The 25,389-nt window shown below is 39.8% G+C and overlaps 1 protein-coding gene across 4 annotated transcripts in view; it reads right to left on the reverse strand.

The window, feature by feature from the left end:
* Positions 1-25,389, reverse strand: part of LOC126198661 (A-kinase anchor protein 17A-like) — a 133,588-nt gene that overhangs the window by 79,034 nt on the left and 29,165 nt on the right. The window contains exon 1 of one of the 4 annotated variants that reach the window (XM_049935140.1): positions 22,645-22,855. The exons of the other annotated variants lie outside the window; for them this stretch is intronic. Within the exon in view, the coding sequence (XP_049791097.1) occupies positions 22,645-22,735 (91 nt within the window). The 5' untranslated portion in view covers positions 22,736-22,855. Of the gene's footprint in view, positions 1-22,644; positions 22,856-25,389 lie in introns of those variants that run through there. 4 annotated transcript variants of the gene reach the window in all.

Below are 25,389 nucleotides of genomic sequence, written 5' to 3' on the forward strand. Positions count from 1 at the left end.
GGAGCGGAAAGACTCACCTTAGGTGAAAAAAAGGACGGGTATGCACACGCACACACATATCCATCCACACATATACAGACACAAGCAGACATATTAAAAGGCTTTGCCTTTGCCTTTTAATATGTCTGCTTGTGTCTGTGTGTGTGTGTGTCTGTGTGTGTGTGTGTGTGTGTGTGTGTGTGTGTGTGTGTGTGTACCCGACCTTTTTTCCCCCTAAGGTAAGTCTTTCCGCTCCCGGGATGGGAATGACTCCTTACCCTCTCCTTTAAAACCCACATCCTTTCGTCTTTCCCTCTCCTTCCCTCTTTCCTGACGAAGCAACCGTTGGTTGCGAAAGCTAGAATTTTATGTGTATATTTGTGTTTGTTTGTGTGTCTATCGACGTGCCAGCGCTTTCATTTGGTAAGTCACATCATCTTTGTTTTTAGATATATTTTTTATCTTTGTTAGTTTTGTATCATTTGTGTCTATATTTTTGTGTTTGTGTGTGATGGTTTGAGAGGGATGCTGTTTCTTTCGAGACAGCTCTTTACACAATTGGGTCTCAGGGGTAGAAACTGTAATATGAAGGCTAGTAGTGCAGAAGTTGCCACCATTTCGATACACCTGCACTATCTTCCAGTACCTTGGTAGCAGTCTCGCGTGAAAGCAGTCTCATTTGATATGCGTGTTTCACAACAGGATGTTTGCAGCAACTGTGTTGGTTGCCAAGGTGCAATCACAATGTTTGCACCGTGAGGATTCAGAGCCAAGATTACTTCAACAATAATGTGGTAAGCTCGCCTTACTGTTCCAGTTTTTGTGATCATATTTCGGAACTTGTAGCAAACATTTGCCCTTTTCTTGGTTCATCTCACTTAAGCAGTTCTCACTCTCTTTAGGGGCTGGACACATTTTTGTTTAATTTCCAAAGTATGCTAAAGTAGTTTCGATTTCATTGTACTTCTCCTACAGCACGGTGGCAGCTTGCCAAGCCACTCAGAATCGTGAGTGGACTTGGTGAAACATTGTGACAGGACTGGCTCACACCTGTATCTTGTTTTTCAGTGTAGTCAGAGTTAACTTCAATTACTGGCTGTTACTGATTTGTAGCCTTCCCACTAACCACTTTTCTTTAATTTATATCATCAATTTTGGCAATAACACATTTGCAGTAGGTGAAGAAGATTGATGTCTCCATGGCCCAGAAACAGGAGATTAACAGATGGATGCTAGTTCCACACTGACAGGGAAACACTGGTACACAGATCACTCCCCATTTTCTATTCACTGCCACTACATACATACATGGTGACATATGAGGTACCATTATCTTTGACGTACAAGGTACCATTACCTTTCATTCCCGTTTTTCTCATTTTTGTACACTAGAGCTGCTCTGAATTCATATTCTAAATGATCTTGGCAGACTCAATTTACTTTACACTTTCGATGCATTCAGCAATATGGTCACCTTCAGCTACAATTTTTCAAAATGTTTTTGTGTGTGTTGAATATTTCTCCTAACAATGGTCAATTAAGTTTTACATTAACGAATTACTTGAATCTCTCATGACCCAGTTCCTGCAGTTTTACACGAAATTAATATAGAAACAGCATAAAAACTTCTTATCGACACCTCATATCCCTAGTTCTTGACCAGTAGACGTTGGTAATTACTTTGTGTAAACATAATACAGTAGAGCGTCGATTATCCGAACATCTGTCAACTGAACGACCGCTTAACCGAACTGTGTACTCGCTCGCACCTGTTACTCTCCCACCCTCCCATCCATCATCCCCCTCACTCCCAAACCAAGTTTCCCACAGTAGTCGCCGCACTGGGCCACCGCTGGCGGAACATTGCTTCTAATGGGTCCTTCACAAGGCGATGCTGACCTGCCAAGCCGCCAGTCGCTGTGTTTCAACAATCAGCACACTTCTGTCGGCTTGGCACTGGCAGTAGAAGTAGCGGCAGTATCAAAGCTGTTCACAGCAACAGCTGCGCCAGCTTAGAGTTGAGGCGTGCCGCTCCGCGCAGTTTGAAGGATTGCGCGCCCCCAAGAAGAGCTTCTCACTGTGCCAACAGTCACCTTCTGTTCTCTGTTACGACCACTTGTGTGCTGCTGCGTGAAGAAGTGAACTTGACGATACAAAATGCTTAAACGTAAACGTGTTATTCTTTCTATGAGGGACAAGTACGAGATTATTACCATATATTCCTACTGAAGTTTCCTTTGTATGTTACTTTGTAATACTAAAAGAGATGCCAGTTTTTATGAATAAATTTACTGTACAGTACTTCTTTTTGGCAAATAAACATGTATAGTTCAATTATCTGAACAAACCAGTTTTCTCAGTTTTCTGAACACCCATGTCTCCCAATTACTTCGGATAATCGACGCTCTACTGTATCTGCTTTACCAAGTGCCAACCTTTGCAGATCTACGTGTGAACATCAACAGCAGCACTGCACAACATTTTTATTTCCTATTTTCAATTTTTTAAACAACGAACAATATATATTATGTTGGACTCTATATGACTGTGCACAACTACTTTGATTTGAAGAAACTATTACTGTGATTACACAAAACTTTTAAGCGTTTGTTACATCTACGTGTCTAGTGTCTAATAACACTACACGAGGGATACTGATCACTCAATAGCCCTCTAAAAACAACCGAGAAAGAGCAGGCATATACACATTGCATCTACCTGATGATCTGCCACATTCATCTTTAGAAACTGCAACAACAAACATTTCATAGGAGAAACTTCCTGACAGATTAAAACTGTGCGCTCAACCTGGACTTGTTTTGCAAGAGAGCCCTCTACCAATTGAGCTATCCAAGCATGACACATGAGAAGAGGTACTGGGAGAAGTGAAGCTCGGAAAGTGGGTTGTAAATCGTGCTTGGACAGCTGTCAGCAGAGCACTTACCTGTGAAAGGCAAAGGTCCCAGGCTCAACCCCTTATCCAGCGTACAGTATTTAGACAACAAGAAGTTTCAAATCAGTTCAAACTCTGTTGCAGAGAGAAAATAAGTTCTGTAAAAAATCTTCTAGGATGTGGCTAAGCCATTTCCCCACACAATCTTTCTTCTATGAGTGCTAGTCCCTCAAGGTATGCAGAACTGTGTAGTTTGGATGGTATGAGAAGCGGTCCTGGCAGAAGTAACGATGTGAGGGCAAGTCATGAGTTGTGGTTGGATAGCTCAGTCAGAGAGCACTTGCCTGTGAAAGACAAAGGTCCTCGGTTCAAGTCGCTGAACACACCGTTGCAGAGAAAAGATTCATTCTGGATTTTGTACGAGAGTTTACTAATCTTACTTCTCAAAGAATTTCTTTTTTCCTATAGCAGTTATACAGGATAGAAGAAGTCCCTTGGATTTTTCATTCATAATTTTGAATGAGTTAAAGACTGGAAATTGGATATACAACTAATACACTCATACTACATTTTATGTCCAACACAAGACTGAAGTGATTAATTGTTCATTATTATTTGAACAAACAATGTAAATGTACTTGGAGATTGTTTCAAATTAAACACCAAATAAACAAACACTTCTTCCGTAATTCTTAGATGGCATAAAAGGCTATTCTTGCTACTGCCAAGAATGAAGTCACTTGCTACAATATATAGTGGAAAAAAAAAATTTAAGTCCTGAAATGCTAATAGTCCACTCGTCTAGAAAGCAAAGTTCTTTTATGAGTACGAATGATGTCAAGTTCAATTTCCTCACAACAATTCCCAAAATGATGTCATAGTCCAGACCTGCCTAGATGGTAGGGTCCAGTCCCTGATAGCACAACACCTCGGTCAGAAGAGTGTCAGCGAACAGTGGACTGGATGAAGACAGGTGTGCTGGCAGCAACTTTGGTGATGATCATCAGTTACGGGCAGGTGTATCACTGCTTTCTGCTTCTTCAGTGAGAGCTTAAATCCTCACTTTGTGGAGGATTACTTCAGTTTGATTGGCTGCATAGGTGTGCCGCGGATGCAGTCATAGTGCCGATCTGTGCACGTCGATTCTAGCTGCACGTGACAAGTGCAGTGTCTGTGCAACTGCCGGAGTCACCCTCTGCTGGCCTCCCTATTGGCTTCCTCACCCTGCTGCAGCACAAGCGGAGCTGTGGTTGTTTGAATTTTGCAGCCAGCCGACATTCGGCCACTGGCACTCTGTGGTAGGTGTGCCACAGCACCACAATAACAGATATTAGGTCTTTAATAATATGCTTCCCAGTGTTCTGCTGAAATGTTTCTATTCACTGCTATTCATAAGTTGTCACTATTTTGTTTTATAAACTTCATATCAAAAGGGTGTTACAGTCATTTTAAGTGCATCCAACAGCTTCTACCAAATATTACTACGTCCTCACTCGGAAGTAAACAAAATGCTTCTAATTTAAGATCCTTCATAAAAGGATTGTGAAAAACATATATACACATGAAGTTACATATGATGACTCTCAGGAAGAGGCAAAACCTTCTGGAATGTGGAATGAATTGTGAAAACCAATTTCTGCATCTACACGAATACTTTGCAATTCACACTTAAGTGCTTGTCAGAGGTTCGTCGAACCACTTTCAGACTATTTCTCCGCTATATCACTCTTGAATAGCATAATAGAAGAATGAACACTTAAAGCTCTGATTTCTATAATTTTATTACGATGGGTATCTCTCCCTATATACATGCGACACAACAAAATATTTTCACAAGTGGAGGAGAAAATTGGTGACTGAAATTTCATGAAAATACCTTGCCGCAACAATAAATATCTTTGTTTTAATGCCATGTCAACTTGCATATCATATCTGTAATATGCTCTCCCCTATTTCACAATAATAAAAAACGAGCTCCCCTCCTTTGAACTTTTCTGATGGTTCAAATGGCTCTGAGCACTATGGGACTTAACATCTGAGGTCATCAGTCCCCAAGAACTTAGAACTACTTAAACCTAACTAACCTAAGGACATCACACACATCCATGCCCGAGGCGGGATTCGAACCTGCGACCGTAGCAGTCGCGCGGTTCCAGACTGAAGCGTCTAGAACCGCTTGGCCACACTGGCCGGCGAACGTTTCTGATGTCCTACATCAATCCTATCTGGTAAGGACCCCATACTGCACAGCAAACTCTAGCGGAGGATGGAAAAGCATAATGTAGGCTTCAGAATGAGATTTTCACTCTGCAGCGGAGTGTGCGCTGATATGAAACTTCCTGGCAGATTAAAACTGTGTGCCCGACCGAGACTCGAACTCGGGACCTTTGCCTCCCGCGGGCAAGTGCTCTACCAACTGAGCTGAGTAGGAGACGAGGTACTGGCAGAAGTACAGCTGTGAGTACCGGGCGTGAGTCGTGCTTCGGTAGCTCAGTTGGTAGAGCACTTGCCCGCGTGAGGCAAAGGTCCCGAGTTCGAGTCTCGGTCGGGCACACAGTTTTAATCTGCCAGGAAGTTTCATAATGTAGGCTGTCTCTCTAGTAGATCTGTTGCAACTTCAAAGTGTTCTGCCAATAAAACGCTGTCTTTGGTTTGCCTCTCCCAAAACATTTTTTTATGTGGCCATCCCAATTTAAGTTGTTTGTAATTATAATCCTTAGGTATTGAGTCTTTAAAATTCGTGTAATCTACTGGGTAAATGAAACTTACTGATTCCTTTTAGTACTCATCTGGACGACCTCACAGGTCAGTTACAACTTTTCACACCATACAGGTATCTTGTTTAACACATTTTGCAATCGGTTTTGATCTTCTAATTACTTCACCAGATGGTAAAAAACATCATCTACAAACAACCTAGGAGGGCTGCTCAGAGAGTCTGCTAAATTATTTATACAAGGTCTTTTCAAAAAGTATCTGACCTTATTTTTTATTTTTTAAGCCTATAATGGTATTGGGATGCGCGTGCTCTCTATGTTTGTAGGAATATGTAGTGAGCATGCCCGATTTTTTTTTCCGTAACTGTGGTGTGTCACTGCTTTCTGCTTCTTCAGTGAGAGCTTAAATTCTCACTTTGTGGAGGATTACTTCACTTTGATTGGCTGCACAGGTGTACCACAGATGCAGAACATAGTGCCGATCTGTGGACGTTGTGCGTGATGAGTGCAGTGTCGGCGTAACTGTTGGAGTCACCCTCTGCTGGCCTCCCTGTTGGCTTCCTCACCCTGCTGCAGCACAAGCAGAGCCGTGGTTGTTTGAATTTTGCAGCCAGCCATATTAACATGCTTCCCAGTGTTCTGCTGAAATGTTTCTATTCACTGCTATTCTTATTTCTCACTATTTTGTTTTATAAACTTTATATCAAAAGAGTGTTACAGTCATGGATGGAACAACATTATTGGATCAAATTTTGTTTTAAGCTTGGCAATTCTCTAGTTGAAACAATCTGCAAGATTCGACAAGTGTTTGGGGATGAACCAATGGGTACCACACAGATAAAGGAGTGGTACAACAGCTTCAAAGATAGCTACTCATCAGTGACGAGTGAAACACATTTGAGTAGGCTCTGAACATCTGCAAATGAGGTGGTTATTAACCACGTAAAGACCCAGGTAATGCAGGATAGATGAATCATGTCCAGAGAACTTGCGGATGATGTTAAAATCAATATTGGATCTATTAGTACCATTTTGATGGAATATGTTGATCTCAGCAAAATTTGTGCCAAAGTTGTTAACAACTGAGCAGAAGCAACTACGTTTTGGAGATCACATACGACATGCTGGATACTGTGAACGGTGATCCCAACTTTCTTACCATGGTGATCACTGGTGATGAGTCCTAGGTTTATGGGTAGGACCCAGAAAGAAAATTCCAGTCACTGTAATGGAAGCATCCATCAACACCCAACAAAGTGAGGCAGGTCTGCAGCAATGTGAAAGTCATGCTGAGCGTCTTTTTGATTCCAATGGCATGATCACGAATATGTCCCAGAATGTTCTCGTGTCAATAAGGAGTACTACCAAGAGGTTCTGTGTTGACTTCATGAAGCACAAACAGCTGGACTTTGGGGCAGTGGGCACCTTCACAATGATAATGCACCTGCTCATTGATCTCCATTAATTCAGAATTTTTTGGCCAAACACAACACAGTTGCAGTATGATAGCCTCCTTATTACCCTCACCTAGCTGTGAGTGACTTCTCACTTTTCCATAGCTTGAAAAAAAGACTCTGAAAGGGACCAGAGTTCAGAACGGGGAAGATATTATGCAGAATTCGATGGAGCAGCTGCGCACCATAGCAAAGGACGCTTTCCAGTGATGCTTCCAACAGTGGCAGCAGTTCTGGGAGGTGTGTGTAGAAGTTGGACTACTTTGAAGGTGACTAGTGTCAAACAATAGAATAAAGATTGATTTTATAACTAAAAGTTGGATACTTTTTGAACAGCCCTCGTACATGTAATTGAGTCGGTGGTGATGACGCCATTAAATGCCAGGATGCCATTAAATGCCAGGATGTTCGTTGCTGCCCCAGGATGGCGTGTGCAGGATGGAGTGTTAAATTCTACAAGTACCACTGTGAATGAGGAATCAGAAGAGGTCAATTAGTACTAAAATTGTTTATTCTGCAAGTCATCTGTACAGAGGTTGACAATTGCATCTGGGCAGTGTGTGTGTACACCCCAGGCAGCTGTGACGTGACACACACAGCAGTGTGCTCAGCTTATGGCAGTGCGATAATTCCATGCAGGAGTGCTGTCTTGACAGGATACAACCATCTGGTGCAGTCTTGCAGATGTCAGGCCAGTGTCAGACATCCGGCAGGCGGCAGTGTACACTGGATGGGGATCTCTTGGAGGTGCCCACAGAGCTGGATGGAGACACCCTAGAGGGGGTGGAGGTCTTCTCTTGGTGGCACTAGCTCAAGACCCAGAACTGTCCGGTCTAGAAGCAGCCTGTAGACTAGTGGCTGGCTAATGATGCGGCTAGATGTAGTTGAAGCTATTAGGCCCACATGGGACCAACAGCTGGCGTAGAGAATGACACAGCATCGGCAATGGTCAAAGATGAGGTGCTGCACTAGAGGCTGGGGGAAGAGCATTTATAGTCACTCTGCAAAAACTGTATTGTGACAGGTCCCTGCCTCCAGCAGTTACATAGGTGACCACAACAGTGTAGCTGTTGTGCCTCAACATGTGGAAATTTGGCCCCCTAGTGTGGCAGATTGGGGTCTTACAATTTGCTGCACCAGCAAGATTCTAGCACTCACAGCAGGATTTCATAGGCGGCTTGCCTGCTCATCTCTCAATGGATCGTGAGGTCTAGACGGAACATCTAGATTAGCAGCAGCAGAGGGCCTATAACAATCCCTTGAGGAACACCAGATATCACTTCTGTTTTACTCAATGATTTTTCATCAGTTATTACGAACTGTGACTTATCTCACAGGGGATGATGTACTTTGTAGGCACGTATTTTGATGAGGACCTGCTTGTGAGAAACAGTGCCCAAGGCTTCAGAAAATCTAGAAATATCAAAACAATTTGAGATCACCTGTCGATAGCATTCTCTACTTTGTGCGAATAAAGAGCCAGTTGTGCTTTGCAAGAATGATATTTCCTGAATCCATGCTAGATGTCAACAGAGCATTTTCCTCAAGATAATTCATAACTACCGAAGTTACAACATACTGAAGGATAGAATCAGCAACATGGTTTATTAAAATCTTTATTTTCCTTCAATATCTGTCACAGTTGCGATAATAGTCATTTCTTTGTAGTGACCTGTTTCAGGCGGGCACATCCGTTTTTACATCATGGTCTACAAAAGAGTTTATGGTGTTATCAAAGGCAAAATTACAATGTACCTCAATGATTGTACATACAAGTTGAAAGTTACCTAAAGTATTACAAAAATTTTACATCTGCACAATACATGTTTTACACAGATTAAATTAGATTAGATTCAATTTTCGTCCCATAGATCCAAAACTGAGATGATTCTCGTGGGTGTGGAACAAGTCAGAAAGTAAAATATAAAAAACATATAACATTTGAATATAATACTTACTTCCCTGATCATTTGTCAGGAGATTGTCAAGATATGTGAATACATTGCAGTAAACTGGAACTGCAAATATTAGCAGAATTAATACACTAGTAGAATGAAACATAGTTATGCACTTTTAATGAATTTATCAAACACAAAATACATAACGTGACCAAGTTCTGTCAAAACTAAAATTTTACACTTTTATGTCAGCTGGTCTAACAGTCCATGTTAAGATATTCATCTACAGAGTATTAGGAGTTGCCTACCAAAAGTCTTTCAAACTTTGTTTAAATTGTGCTTTATCTGTAACTCTCAACTTAATGATTGCTGGCAGTTTATTGAAAATGTGTGTTCCTGGATATTGGACCCCTTCTTGCACCAAGGTAAGTGATTTTACGTCTTTATGTAAATTGGTCTTATTCCTAGTATTGATACTGTGTATTGAACTATTGACTGGAAATAAACACATATTATTTGCAACAAATTTCATTAAGGTATAAATATACTGACAAGCAATGGTTCAATACTCAGTTCCTTGAACCAGTTTCTACATGATGTTATTCTACATGAATTTAGACAGCAAATGTGTCTTATTACATGCTTTTGCACTCTAAAAACTTTAGCTCAGTTTGATGAGTTATCCCAGAATACGATACTATATGATGTAATAGAATGAAAGTATGCAAATTATGTATGGTTTTTTGTATTTATATCTCCTACACCTGACATCATTAGCATTGCAAATACAGACTTGTTTCTGTGGTATGCCCTTCCTAATTCAGTTTATTATCAAGTTGTAAATCAGAAATTTAACATTGTAAACCTCTTCTATCTGCACGTCTTCATGTGTTACACTCATTCTGGAAGGAAACCTCTTGTAAGCCTGAACTTCATATATTGTGTGTTTTCAAAGTTTAATGACAGTGAATTATCTTTAAACCATTTCCTAATGTCAGTGAAAATTTGTTCAGCAGCCATTTCTAGCATTTGGCAATGTAACAGACAAGACATCTTTAATGCACACAAGAAAAAGCAGAGGACCAAAGATGGAACCTTGAGGAACACCACGTGTAATTAATTCCTAATCAGGACATACTCCACAGGTATTTCACAATGACACCCTTTGTTTCTTGTGTTACGTAAGACTCGAAGCATTTTTGCAGCACTGCCAGTGGCACAATAATATTCTAATTTACTTAAGAGAATATTGTGATTCGCTTTTGACAGCTCACAAAAAATGTCAGTAGCCTCTAATTTGTTATCTAATGGATTAAGTAGATTCTCACTATATGCATAAATAGCCTTCTCTATATCAGAACCTTTAAGGGACCCAAACTCTGACTTGGACAATATATTATTTGCAGTCAGATTCTTAAGTAGATCCCTGAACACAACCTTTCCATATATTTTTGAAATATCTTAGACGTAAATGCAATCATACAGTTCCCACCAATGAACATATGAGTAACCACACATGCATTATTTTTCACCATTAACCTTTCCATAAGTACAACATAATAAACCTTGTATGAGAACAGTGTGAGAATTCTTTCCAATCAAATGTAGTAAACTGAAGCACTGTACAATCTTAATCCCCTCATAACCTCGGTAGAGGTTTCTAGCAATGATATTCAACAGCCTCACATGCAATTTGATCATCACATGCACTTTTAGTCAAGGATAACAAACCAGCACTGACCTTAATTATTGTTTTTACAATTAATTACAATAATTTACATACACAATTGTGATGCATCACACATAACAATAAGAGTAAACTAGTGCCACAACATAGCATGCCCAAAACTAAATATCTGTCACTTGTGACCGACATAACAGGCTTCAATTTAAAAAATTCTTTATAAATTTTATTTTATTAATCATCAAACACAAATTGCTAAAACAAACACACTTCTATATTTTACCTGTGGCACATTATTTCCACATATTAAATGGCTCAAAGACCACTGGTCATCTTTATACATACAGGGGATAGGCAAAATAATGTGAACAGTAGTAGTAGTAGCAGTAGTAGTAGTAACGGGATGGTTGAGTTTGATGGTCAACAACACAGGTAAGGCATGTGTCATAGTGGACTGTGCTTGTTCAGTGCAGACTAGGCATCAGTGTAGGTTGTTTACAAGTAGTGCACACTTTGCACTTGCATTCAGAGGCCGAGGTCGATGTGCAATGAAAGACCTAACAGAGTTCCAAAGAGGGCAGACTGCGGAGGCCCAATTAGATGGAGCATCAGTGACTAAGACAGCCAACTTATTGAATGTTTCAAGAGCAACTATTTCAACAGTCATGACAGCTTACACAAAACATGGAAAGACATCATTGTGTAAACGTAATAGTGGGCACAAATCAACCACCACAAAGCAGTGTAAAACATGGTTTCAGGAGCATAAATCCTGGCAGGCTGGAAACACGTCATATGGTCCAACGAGTCAATGTTTTCCAACATCAAGCTGGGCTTACGTCTGGAGACTGCCAAAAGAAGCCTACAATCCTGATTGCTTGATTCCAACGGAGGTGGAAGTGGGATGGAGTGGGCACCATATCATGATATTCTGCTGGTCCAATCATTACTCTTAAACACCTGCGTTACAGTCAACAATCATGTGAACATTTTAGGTGTAAGGTTGATCCCATCATGATTCAGATGTTGTTCCCCAACAATGATGCCATTTTTTCAGGACGATAATGCACCCATTCGCACAGCCAGGACAGTGCAATCGTGGTATGAGGAGCATGCAACTGAACTACAGCGTCTTTCCTGGCCAGCACAGTCCCCGGACTTGAAGATTATCGAACCCTTGTGGGCGGTATTGGACTGCAGACTCCAGAGCAAATTTCTGCCTCCCTCATCACTACAGGGGTTAGAAGAGGTTCTGATCGAAAAGTGGCATGACATTCCACTGGAGACTATACAATCATTATATGCGAGTATTCCAAGAAGAATTGCAGCCATATCACAAGGAAAATGGGGGCCCAATCTCTTTTTAACAAACCAGCCATATTACAAGGAAAATGGGGGTACAATCTCTTATTAACAAACGAATTTTCCAAGTAAGTACAAGAGTTCACATTATTTTGCCTATCCCCTGTACATCACATGGCTATAATTAAGCTACGATGCTGGGTAATTTTGCATACGTCAAGAAAATATTTACAATAACATTGCAATTAGCAATGAAAGGCATTCTATTATGTGCTCTGTTCTCAACACACATTGTGTGTCCTACAAGGTCAATTCACTTACTGTATAGTTACCCAATTACCTGACATTTCCAATATCTTAGTTATGGCACATTTCATATGTGCGATAACCAGTTGGCTGACCAGTAGTCCCTTCCTTATTTATACATTAGATTACTACCGCTTTCTTTATCGTGACTTGTAGTCCACACAGTATTTGTACATTAAATTATTACCTTTAAACCATATTGTGTGCTATATTCAGTTCACATAATGAAATATTAAAACTTTTAAAATATATTCATAATCAGAATAGGTAATTTCCACACATTTACTGCGTAATTACTAAAACCACTGATGTTTAGAAATGTCCTGCCTACAACACTTTTCATGTATGCTGACCAGATCTGTAACAAGGTATGGACCACTTGAACGTATCTGATCAGTACACATATGAAATGTGATGTAGCCATGACATTTTCTAACTGTCAGTGGTATCTATACAATACATGAATTGAGCTCGCAGGACACACAATACGTGTCGAGAACATGGCATATAATAGAATGCCTAACATTACCAATTGCAGCTTGTAATGTTATTGTAAATAATTTCTTGATGCGGGCAAAACTACACGGCATCACAACATTATTATAGCAACATGGTACACGTATAAACAGGAACCAGTGGTTTTCAAAGCAGTTAATATGAGGAAATAATGTGCCATGGACAAAATAAGTGTGTCAATTTTAATAATTTGTGCTTGATGATTATTTTAATAAAATTTAAAAAGATAAAAACCTTTCTTTAATTACAATTTGTTAAGTCAATAATGACTGGCAGGTATTTAGTTTCAGGCATGCCGAATTGTGACCCTGCTTTAGTCTTATTACAATGTGTGACATGTCACAATTGTTTTTGTGAAAGAAATGAAAATAATAATTAACTGCAACAATTCTAATTAAGGTTCATGCTGTAAAGAGTAGTTTGTCACCATTGTCCAAAGCGCATGTGATGTTTCAATTGCATATGAGGCTGTTGCACATCACTGTATGTGACTTACACAAAGATTATGAGACGACTAAGATATTGCAGTGCTTCAGTTTGCTGCATTTGATTGGAAAGAATTCACATTGTATGCTCACATGTTTATTATGTTGTATTTATGTAAAGGTTAATGATGAGGAGTAATGCATATCTGGTTACTCACATGTACACTGGTGGGACCTGTCTGATTACGCTTATGTCTAAGGTAGTAAAACACGTATTTCACAGGTGTAAAATTTTTGCAATGCTTTAAGTAATATTCAGCTTGTGTGTACAATCATGGAGGTACATACGAATTTTGCCTTTGCTAACACAACAAAATCTTTTGTGGACCATGGTTTGAAAGTGGATATGACTGTCCAATATTATTCACCACAAAGAAATGACTATTGTCATAACTGTAACATATATTGAAGGAAAATAAAGATAATTTATAATGTTCAAACATGATATATATCCCAAAACCGTATTGCACATCAACATCGATGATATGGTTCTCTGATCCAGTGGATTACTTCTATTTCTTTTCTTTTGTATTGGTGTGAACTGTGCAACTTTCCAGTCCTTCAGTATGGATCTTCTGTTAGGTGAGCGGTTGTACATAATGTCTAAGTCTGGAGCTATTGTATCAACACACTCCAAAAGCAAGCTAATTAGTATTAAGAATGAAGCAGGAGTGTTGCCTTTATTAAGTGATTTAAGTTGCTTCCCTACACTGAGATTATCTACTTCGGACTTACTCAAGGTGACAGTTCTTCTTGATTTGAATACTGGATTATTTAATTCATCTTCCTTGGGGAAGAAACTTTGGAAAACTGTGTTTCGTAACTCAATTTAGTGGTACTGTCTCTGGTAAAATTAGCACCCTATCACGCAGTGATGGTATTGATTGTGTCTTGTCACTGGCTTACTTTACATATGACCTGAACCTCTTTGGATTTTCTGCCAGATTTCAAGGCAGAGTTTTACTGTGGAAAATAATAGAAGCATCTCATGTGAAGCCGTGGCTGAATTCTGAGTTCTGTAACATATCACCAATTGCTATCAATGCCATTTCTTCAAATTTAAGCCACACCTAATCTACATTCATATAGTTAGTTTGGAAGGAATGGAGGCCATCTCTTCAGAAAGCATGAAGCAAAGTTTATCTGATTTTTAAAAACATGTATTTTGTGATCATTTCTGGCAGATTTAAATGTTACAGTATTCAGTCGGGCTACAATGACCTAGCAGCCACTAATCCTGTATCCGACATGGTGTTCCCTGTTTGTTCATGAATATTTTGTTGCTAAGAGATCCAAGTATGTTATCATAACCATTTACACTTCAAGTGACCTCCTGAACTAAATGTTCAAAATAATTTTCGGAGAAAGCATTTAGTACAATGTCAGATGAAGCTTTATGTCTATCAGCAACTATAATTGTACGAGTAGGGTACCTCTTCAAAATGAGAGTTTTGTTTGAGCTTTCCACTTCAGTTTCACTACAAGATAAACTACTTCTGGCAGCAATAAACACACCACAACCAAATGAATTTAATAAATCCTTTCTGAATATCCTCAGTTCCTTGACAAAACATTCGGCTGAACTTATCTCCACCTTTAGCCAATTTCAGCTTCAACACTTTCTATTGTCACCTGCAGCTTTGGTTCTTTTCCAACATAGCTAGGACAGTTTACGACTATAATACCGATGGTTCCTAGATCTACCCTCGTCCCACATTTGACCTGCACCTTGAGACTGAAGCTCGATTATACTTATCCGAGACCCTCCAACCTAAAAAAAATACCCAGTTCACTCCACACAGATCCTGCTGCCTGTGTAGCCACCTCCTGTGTATAATGGACCGCTGAACTATTAAGTGGACTCCAACATCTCTCCACCTTACGGTGCAAGTCAAGGAATCTGCAGGTTACATGGTCAATGAACCGCCAACATCTGTTTAGGGCCTTCCACACAGCTGATTACCAAAAGTTCAGTCCTGTCAACAATGCTACAGGTGAAGAATAAGCCTTGTTGTACATCATGACTTGGTAATAAATACAAAATCACATCAATTCAGCTGCTGATTACAAATTGTGCTACTAATCTTAAGTCTGTTGCAGAGAGCACCAAATCTTTATGTAAATACAGTATGGAAATTTCTACCACAATGTAAATAATTTAGGAGTAAAGGAGACTGCTCACTGAATAGCAGAGGTATTGACTTGTTGACACGCACACACAAAGGAGAAAGAAAACTTGCTAGTCTCTCCCCCCCCCCCCCCCACCCCATTCCCCTTCCAGACACACACACACACACACACACACAGATATGACCCTATAATGAGCCAGTTGGACACACAATGCCAGAGCTGCATTTCAACAGGTGGACTGGGTGGGGTGGGGACTGTGTCGGGTGGGGTGGGGTGAGGGAAGAGAGGCGAGTGGCAGGAGGAGAGGTTGGCGATGTGTAGTTAGCAGGTTGGATGAAGCCAGCAGATTTGCTGGCTAGGAATGCGGGAGGGAGGGGTAGCAGGATGGAACACGCACAGGCTAGACATATGATATACCGGCACTGGAGCCAGTGCGGTCTGGCACACGAAGGAAGCATACGTGGAAGCATAGAATGAGAGGGGGTAACAGGACAGGTTAGAAAATTTAAAAAGGGAAATGGATAGGTTAAAGTTAGATACAGTGGGAATTAGTGAAGTTCGGTGGCAGGAGTAACAAGACTTTTGGTCAGGTGAATACAGGGTTATAAATATAAAATCAAATAGAGGTAATGCAGGAGTAGGTTTAATAATGAATAGGAAAATAGGAACGCGGGTAAGCTACTACAAACAGCATAGTGAATGCATTATTGTGGCTAAGATAGACACGAAGCCCATGCCTACTACAGTAGTACAAGTTTATATGCCAACTAGCTCTGCAGATGACGAAGAAATTGAAGAAATGTATGATGAGATAAAAGAAATTATTCAGGTAGTGAAGGGAGACGAAAATTTAATAGTCATTGGTGACTGGAATTCGAGTGTAGGAAAAGGGAGAGAAGGAAACACAGTAGGTGAATATGGATTGCGGGTAAGAAATGAAAGAGGAAGCCGCCTGGTAGAATTTTGCACAGAGCACAACTTAATCATAGCTAACACTTGGTTCAAGACTCATAAAAGAAGGTTGTATACATGGAAGAAGCCTGGAGATACTAAAAGGTATCAGATAGATTATACAATGGTAAGACAGAGATTTAGGAACCAGGTTTTAAATTTTAAGACATTTCCAGGGGCAGATGTGGACTCTGACCAGAATCTATTGGTTATGAACTGTAGATTAAAACTGAAGAAAATGCAAAAAGGTGGGAATTCAAGGAGATGGGACCTGGATAAACTGATTAAACCAGATGTTGTACAGAGTTTCAAGGACAGCATAAGGGAACAATTGACAGGAATGGGGGAAAGAAATACAGTAGAAGAAGAATGGGTAGCTCTGAGGGATGAAGTAGTGAAGGCAGCAGAGGATCAAGTAGGTAAAAAGACAAGGGCTAGTAGAAATCCTTGGGTAACAAAAGAAATATTGAATTTAATTGATGAAAGGAGAAAATATAAAAATGCAGTAAATGAAACAGGCAAAAAGGAATACAAACGTCTCAAAAATGAGATCGACAGGAAGTGCAAAATGGCTAAGCAGGGATGGCTAGAGGACAAATGTAAGGATGCAGAGGCTTATCTCACTAGGGGCAAGATAGATACTGCCTACAGGAAAACTAAAGAGACCTTTGGAGAAAAGAGAGCCACTTGTATGAATATCAAGAGCTCAGATGGAAAGCCAGTTCTAAGCAAAGAAGGGAAAGTAGAAAGGTGGAAGGAGTATATAGAGGGTCTATACAAGGGCGATGTACTTGAGGACAATATTATAGAAGTGGAACAGGATGTAGATGAAGATGAAATGGGAGATACGATACTCCGTGAAGAGTTTGACAGACCACTGAAAGACCTGAGTCGAAACAGGGCCCTGGGAGTAGACAACATTCCATTAGAACTACTGATGGTCTTGGGAGAGCCAGTCCTGACAAAACTCAACCATCTGGTGAGCAAGATGTATGAGACAGGCGAAATACCCTCAGACTTCAAGAAGAATATAATAATTCCAATCCCAAAGAAAGCAGGTGTTGACAGATGTGAAAATTACCGAACTATCAGTTTAATAAGTCACAGCTGCAAAATACTAACGCGAATTCTTTACAGACGAATGGAAAAACTGGTAGAAGCGACCTCGGGGAAGATCAGTATGGATTCCGTAAAAATGTTGGAACACGTGAGGCAATACTGACCTTACGACTTATCTTAGAAAATAGATTAAGGAAAGGCAAACCTATGTTTCTAGCATTTGTAGACTTAGAGAAAGCTTTTGACAAAGTTGACTGGAATACTCTCTTTTAAATTCTAAGGGTCGCAGGGGTAATATAAAGGAAGCGAAAGGCTATTTACAATTTGTACAGAAACCAGATAGCAGTTATAAGAGTGGAGGGGCATGAAAGGGAAGCAGTGGTTGGGAAGGGAGTGAGACAGGGTTGTAGCCTCTCCCTGATGTTATTCAATCTGTATATTGAGCAAGCAGTAAAGGAAACAAAAGAAAAATTTGGAGTAGGTATTAAAATCCATGGAGAAGAAAAAACACTTTTAGGTTCGCCGATAACATTGTAATTCTGTCAGAGACAGCAAAGGACCTGGAAGAGCAGTTGAACGGAATGGACCGTGTCTTGAAAGGAGGATATAAGATGAACATCAACAAAAGCAAAACGAGGATAATGGAATGTAGTCGAATTAAATCGGGTGATGCTGAGGGAATTAGATTAGGAAATGAGACACTTAAAGTAGTAAAGGAGTTTTGCTATTTGGGGAACGAAATAACTCATGATGGTCGAAGTAGGGAGGATATAAAATGTAGACTGGCAATGGCAAGGAAAGCGTTTCTAAAGAAGAGAAATTTGTTAACATCGAGTATAGATTTAAGTGTCAGGAAGTCATTTCTGAAAGTATTTGTATGGAGTGTAGCCATGTATGGAAGTGAAACACGGACGATAAATAGTTTGGACAAGAAGAGAATAGAAGCTTTCGAAATGTAGTGCTACAGAAGAATGCTGAAGATTAGATGGGTAGATTACATAACTAATGAGGAGGTATTGAATAGAATTGGGGAGGAGTTTGTGGCACAACTTGACACAAAGAAGGAACCAGTTGGTAGGACATGTTCTGAGGCATCAGGGGATCACATATTTAACATTGGAGGGCAGTGTGGAGGGTAAAAATCGTAGAGGGAGACCAAGAGATGAATACACTAAGCAGATTCAGAAGGATGTAGGTTGTAGTAAGTACTGGGAGGTGAAGTAGCTGCACAGGATAGAGTACCATGGAGAGCTGCATCAAACCTGAATGGCTGAAATAAGTTAAGCCACTGTTTAAGGAGGGAGATAAAGAAATAGCTTCAAATTTCCGTCCAATATCACTGTTGCCAGCATTCTCAAAACTTTTCGAAAAAGTAATGTACAGTCGTCTTTATAACCATCTTATCTCAAATAACATACTATCAAAGTCACAGTTTGGATTTCTAAAAGGTTCTGATATTGAGAAAGCTATCTACACTTACAGTGAAAATGTGGTTAATTCATTAGATAAAAAATTGCAGGCAACTGGTATATTTTGTGTTCTGTCAAAGGCATTTGACTGTGTAAATCACAATATCCTTTTAAGTAAACTAGAATATTATAGTGTAACAGGAAATGCTGCAAAATGGTTCAAATCTTATATATCTGGCAGGAAACAAAGCGTGTTATTAGGAAAGAGACATGTATCAAGCTATCAGGCATCATCCAACTGAGAACTAATTACATGTGGGGTCCCCACAAGGTTCCATTTTGGGGCCCTTACTTTTTCTTGTGGATATCAATGACCTTTCATCAGTAACATTACCAGATGCCAAGTTTGTTTTGTTTGCCGATGATACAAACATTGCAATAAATAGCAAATCAAGTGTAGTCTTAGAAAGATCAGCCAATAAAATATTTGTGTACATTAATCACTGGTTCCTAGCCAATTCCTTGTTACTAAACTTTGAAAAAACACACTACATGCAGTTCAGAACTTGTAAGGGGTGTCCCAAGAGTAATGTCTAACATACGATGACAAGAAGATAGAAGAAGTGGACAGTGTTAAATTCTTGGGATTACAGCTTGATGATAAATTCAACTGGGAAAAGCACACAACAGAACTGCTGAAGCGTCTTAACAAATCTCTGTTTGCAATGCGAATTTTGTCAGACATAGGGGATATAAAAATGAAAAAGCTGGCATACTATGCTTACTTTCATTCCATAATGTCATATGGGATTATTTTTTGGGGTAATTCATCAAGCCAAGCTAAAGTTTTCTGGGCACAAAAACGTGCAGTAAGAGTTTAATGTGGTGTGAACTCAAGAACATCCCGCAGAAGCCTGTTTAGGGAACTAGGGATACTAACTACTGCTTCCCAATATATTTATTCTTTAATGAAATTTGTCATTAAAAATGTATCACTTTTTCAAACTAACAGCTCAATTCATGGAATCAATACTAGAAATAAGAATAATCTTCACAAGGATTTAAAGTCACTTAGTCTTGTACAAAAAGGTGTGCATTATTCAGGAACACACATTTTCAATAACTTGCCAGCAGCCATAAAAAGCTTAACAACCAATGAAATTCAGTTTAAGAGAAGCCTAAAGGATTTATTGGTGGCCAACTCCTTCTACTCCATTGATGAATTTCTTAGTAAAACCAACTGATTTGTATATAAGTACAATATAACTTCTGCACAATTTCAGTGCAGTAATGTGTTCATTGAAAATTTGTGTGTGTGTGTGTTTAAGTATAATCTAACTTCTGCACCGTTTCAGTGCAGTAATGTGTTCATTGTAAATAAGTATTACAGTAGTTGTATTACATATTTATTACCTTATAAATAAATAAAAACCTTTTTTATTTTAAATTCAGTGCATTAGTATTTGTAAAATGACTTAGTGTTCATTAAAAAATGACGATCATTCAACTTGGGACCTGTGGAATGGTACATTAGCTTATTTGTTTTAGTTGTAAATATTTGTCATGTATTGTTGTTTTCCTGACATGTTGCACATCCTGGAGGACCTCCTCACTACGGATCAATTGGAATGAAAGTAAATCTAATCTAATCTAAGTCTCAGGACTGAACACCGCAACAACAACAACAACAACAACAACAACAACAGGACAGGAGAAGAGGAAACAGTTGGACAGAGGATGTGGAGCAGTGGGTTAGTGGATCTTGAAGCCAGGAGGGTTAAGGGAGTGAAAGATGTGTTGTGAGGATAACTTCCATCTGTGTAGTTCATAAAAACCAGTGCTAGAAGCGAGAACCACAATGCCCTGGGTTACGAAGCAGCCACTGAACTTGAGCATGTTGCACACAGCCGCATGTTATGGCGCAGAAGGTTAATCCTAAGCTTGGCCACAGTTTGACAGTGAGCATTCATTCTGGTTGACACCTCATTGCTGGCCATGGCCCCATAAAGTGCTGTGTGGATGAATTGGACACATCTTGCACCAGTGTCTTCCACAAGGATATAGACTCCTATAGCAAGGAGTTGGGAGTGGGAGAGGCATAGGGATTTACCAGAATGATGTATAGGTTAGGTGGGCAAAGGAATACTACTTTAGGAGGGGAGGGAAGGATCTTGGGTGGGGTGTCCCTCATTTCTGGAAATGATGATAATCATCAAATCCCTGGCGAAGGATACAGTTCCGTTGTTCTAGTCCAGTGTGATACTGGATGATGATGACGGCAATCCTTTGTAGCTGATTATTGGGGGTGGTGGGAGGATTAGGAGTGTGTGAGGATATGACACAGGAAATCTGTTGGTGGATTAGGTTTCAGGGTGGGGTTGGAGGGGGGGGGGGGGGGGTAGTGTCTGCCTGTGAAGGCTTTGTGGGACCTCCAGTGTACAGGGAAAGGAAATTCTCATCACTGCAGATGCACTGTACATGGGTGGCCAGGATGTATGGGAATGATAGTTGTCAAAATGCATGTACTGTTGGTTGTTAGTGGATTTAATATGGGCAGAAGTATGGGCAGAGCCCTCTGGGAGGCAGTCAATGTCCAGGAAGGTGGCACATTGGGTGAGGAGGACCACTCAAAGAGCATGGGAGAGAAGGTGTTAAGGTTTTGGAGGAATGAAGATAGAGTGTCTCGCCTCTCGAGTATGGATCATGAAGATGTGGCATCTACAGCATCATCAACTGCATGGAGCATGCTTCACAAAGCTATGTAAGAGATGGCACTTCTAAACCTCCCGCAGGCATGCCACTGGCCAAGTGTCATTCTTCTGTTGTTCGTTGTTCTCAGTTGGTTGTTGCCAGGCATACATACCACTGGAAGATGCTGAGTTCATCCTCAGATTCAGTGCATCTAAAGACTTATCAACATTAGCATGGAAGACTGCAGTGACGACAATACATCAACACAACACAACATTGCTAAACACTACTAATGAATCAATGACTTATGTAGGTGCTAAACAATGGAAAATTCAGGATGGAATGTAGCAATATTATGAGAACGAAAGTTGCTGCTCACCATATAGTGGAGATGCTGAGTCACAGATAGGTGCAACAAAAAGACTCACACAATTAGAGCTTTCGGCCATTAAGGCCTTCGTCAGCACTGGACACACACACACACACACACACACACACACACACACACACACACATACACACAAAACAAACTGCAGCCTCAGGCAACTGAAACCATACTGCGATCACCAGCACAGGTGCATGATGATGGGAGTGACAGCTGGGTGGGGGTAAGGAGGAGGCTGCAGCAGGGAGGGGGAGGAACAATATGGTGGGTGTGGTGGACAATGAAGTGCTGCTTACAGATCAGACAAAGGGCAGGGGAGAGGTGTGGAGGGGAGGGGGGGGGGGGGGGAATTAACGGAAAAAGAGAGAAATAAAAAGATTGCGTGTGGTGGTGGAATGATGGCTGTGTAGCGCTGGAATGGGAACAGGAAAGGGGCTGGATGGGTGAGGACAGTGACTAACGAAGGTTGAGGCCAGGAGGATTACGGGAATGTAGGCTGTATTGCAGGGAAAGTTCCCACCTGCACAATTCACAAAAGCTGGTGTTGGTGGGAAGGATCCATATGGCACAGGTTGTGAGGCAGTCACTGAAATGAAGGGTACAATGTTTGGCAGCATGTTCAGCGACAAGGTGGTCCACTTGTTATATAAGAGTATTAACATTCAAGATACCAAGAACATTTCATCACTGTATATAACTCAGCACCCCAGAACAGCCTACAACACTCAAAAGTATACATAACTCAATAAGCATGCAAAGTGTAAGTAAACCTATTAATGTGTTACCTTTTTGTAGATGGTGGATTGTGTTTATTGGCCACCTCCAATACCAACACAATAGACATATCAGCAATGAACCATTTGAGTCCGGAGGCATACCTCAGCACTGCAATGTAAGGTATTTGAATGTTGCGCAGGTGTAGTTGAATTTAGTGAAACTAAACTTCTAATTGTTGTTGTTTATAGGTCCCCTAACTCTGTCTTCAGAGCATTTCTGCTCAAGCTAGAGAGGGTTCGTAGTTTCACTTTATAGGAAGTACCATAAATTTGTTATATGTGGTGACTTCAATATTAATTTTGTATGTGATTGTGGAAGAAAAAAGATGTTGGAAGATTTCCAAAATTCATATGATTTGATGCAAACTGTGCTTTTTCCAAAAGCATGCAGGGGAACAGTAGCACAGTTATAACCAATATTTTTATTCATTCTTCGTTACTAGATGGGCATTCTGTTAGTGAAAGGGTTAACGGCCTTTCAGGCAATGATGGACAAATTTTAAGAATAAAAGGTTTTTGTACTTAAACAAACATTATATATAATTACAAACTATGTAGAAAAGCTAATCCAACAGCAATAGAGAGTTTTTTAAACCTCGTTATGGAACAAGAGTGGCAGATGACAAATATAATACTTTCCTTAACACATTTCTCATGCTCTTTGAAAGTTGCTTTCCATTAGAATGTTTTAAACAGGGCATACTAGAAGTAAAAGGCAACCTGGGTGGCTGACTAGTGGGATAAGGGAATCAGGTAGAACAAAGTGGGAATTATATCAAAATGTTAGAAGTGGTCACAATCAAGCTACAGTAGGCCATTACGAATAGTACTGTGAGGTGCTTAAAAATGTTATTAGGAAGGCAAAGAGTATGTGGCACACAATCAGAACAGCTAATTCACAGGATAAAATTAAAACCATGTGGTCAGTTGTGAAGTAAGTGTCTGGTTAGCAGCACAAGTTCGATGATAGAAAGTCAGTTCGCAGTAAAAATATTTCTGTTACTGATAAGTCAGATATATACACAGTATTTAACAATCAGCTTCTGAACATTGCTGGTGAATAAAATAGAAACTTAGTTTCTACGGGAATCATATATCTCTCTTGGAAAATGCCTTTCCAAGACTGAAATACTCCTCTGTGATACTGACAAGGAGGGAGATTGAGACAACAGTTAAAGCACTGAAAACTAAGGACTCTCATGGATATGATGGAGTACCTAGTAGAATATCAAAGTACTGTGCTGCACATGTTAGCCCTGTACTTAGTCATATTTGTAATTATTCCTTTAAGAATGGTCAGCTTCCTGAATGATTAAAGTATTCAGTAGTAAAGCTCATTTATAAAGGGAGAAAGGGGTAATGTAGACAATTTTAGACCTATTTCCATGCCATCAGTGTTTGCTAAAGTTATGGAAAAGGCTATGTATGTAAGGATAATTGATCAGTTTTTGATGTGGTTTAACAACTAAAACACTGTATTCTCTCTTCTCTGTCGGGTACTGGATGGATTAAACACAATATTCAGAATGCTAGGCATCTTTTTTTACTTAACTAAAGCATTTGATTGAGTTGATCAGAAAATACTGCTCCGGAAGTTAGACCATTATGGAATACGGGGAATAGCTCACAATTGGTTCAACTCTTACTTTAACAACAGACAGCAAAAGGTCATTATCCACAGTGTTGAGAATGGCTACGATGTGGGGTCTGAGTGGGACACAAGCAAATGGGGGGTGCCCCAGGGATCAGTGATGGGGCCACTCCTGTTCCTCATTTATATAAATGATATGCCCTCTAGCACTACAGGTGATTCTAAAATGTCTATGTTTGCTGATGACACTAGTTTGGTAATAAAGGATATTGTGTGCAACTATGGCAGTGTTTCAAATAGTTCATGGCTTTTAGAAGATAAATTAACACTAAATCACAGCCCATGTTCAAGATCTAGTTCGAAAACTTAATGCTTCCATTCTTACTATTCAAATGGTGTCTGAAGTAAGTGATGCTTCGACATGAAAAGTAGTCTTCTTTGCTTATTTTCATTCGTTTATTCCATATGGTATTATATTTTGGGGTAACTCTTCCCATTCTTAAAGGATATTTTTGACTCAGAAGTGGTCAGTTTGGGCAATAAGTGGTGTGCGTTTGTGCTAATCTGGGTATTCTGACAATGGCCTCTTGATATATACATATTCTTTACTGTTGTTTCTTGTTAACATTATCAACTTATTCCCAAGAATTAACTGCTCTCACACAGTTAATATAGGCAGAAATCCAGTCTGCATTTGGATTGCACTTCCTTGACTCTTATGCAGAAATGTGTGCAGTACACTGCTGCATCCATTTTTCAATAAGATACCACAAGAATACAAAAATCTTAGTAGTAATCTATCATAACTGAAGAGTTTCCTCATGGGTCACCCCTCCTTTGTTGAGGAGTTCCTTGAAGAATTAAGCTGATTCCTACATTATATTGTTAATTGCGTTTACATGAACTTATAACTTATACTGTGTCTTTTTTGGGTTCATGAACATTTTATTTTATCTGTTATTACTTTTACATTGTAATTTCACGTACTGACGTTCCATGACCATGGAGATTTGCTCCTTAATTTGGTCATACAGAACTAGATGAGTAGAATAATAATAATAATAATAATAATAATAATAATAATAATAAACAGAAAAGGGGTAGGAGTTTTGGGAGGCTATGGAGGTTTTCGCTACATGGTCCCTAAAAATGTTGGCATAGGA

Source organism: Schistocerca nitens, chromosome 8 (assembly GCF_023898315.1).
Source record: "Schistocerca nitens isolate TAMUIC-IGC-003100 chromosome 8, iqSchNite1.1, whole genome shotgun sequence".
NCBI lineage: Eukaryota > Metazoa > Arthropoda > Insecta > Orthoptera > Acrididae > Schistocerca > Schistocerca nitens.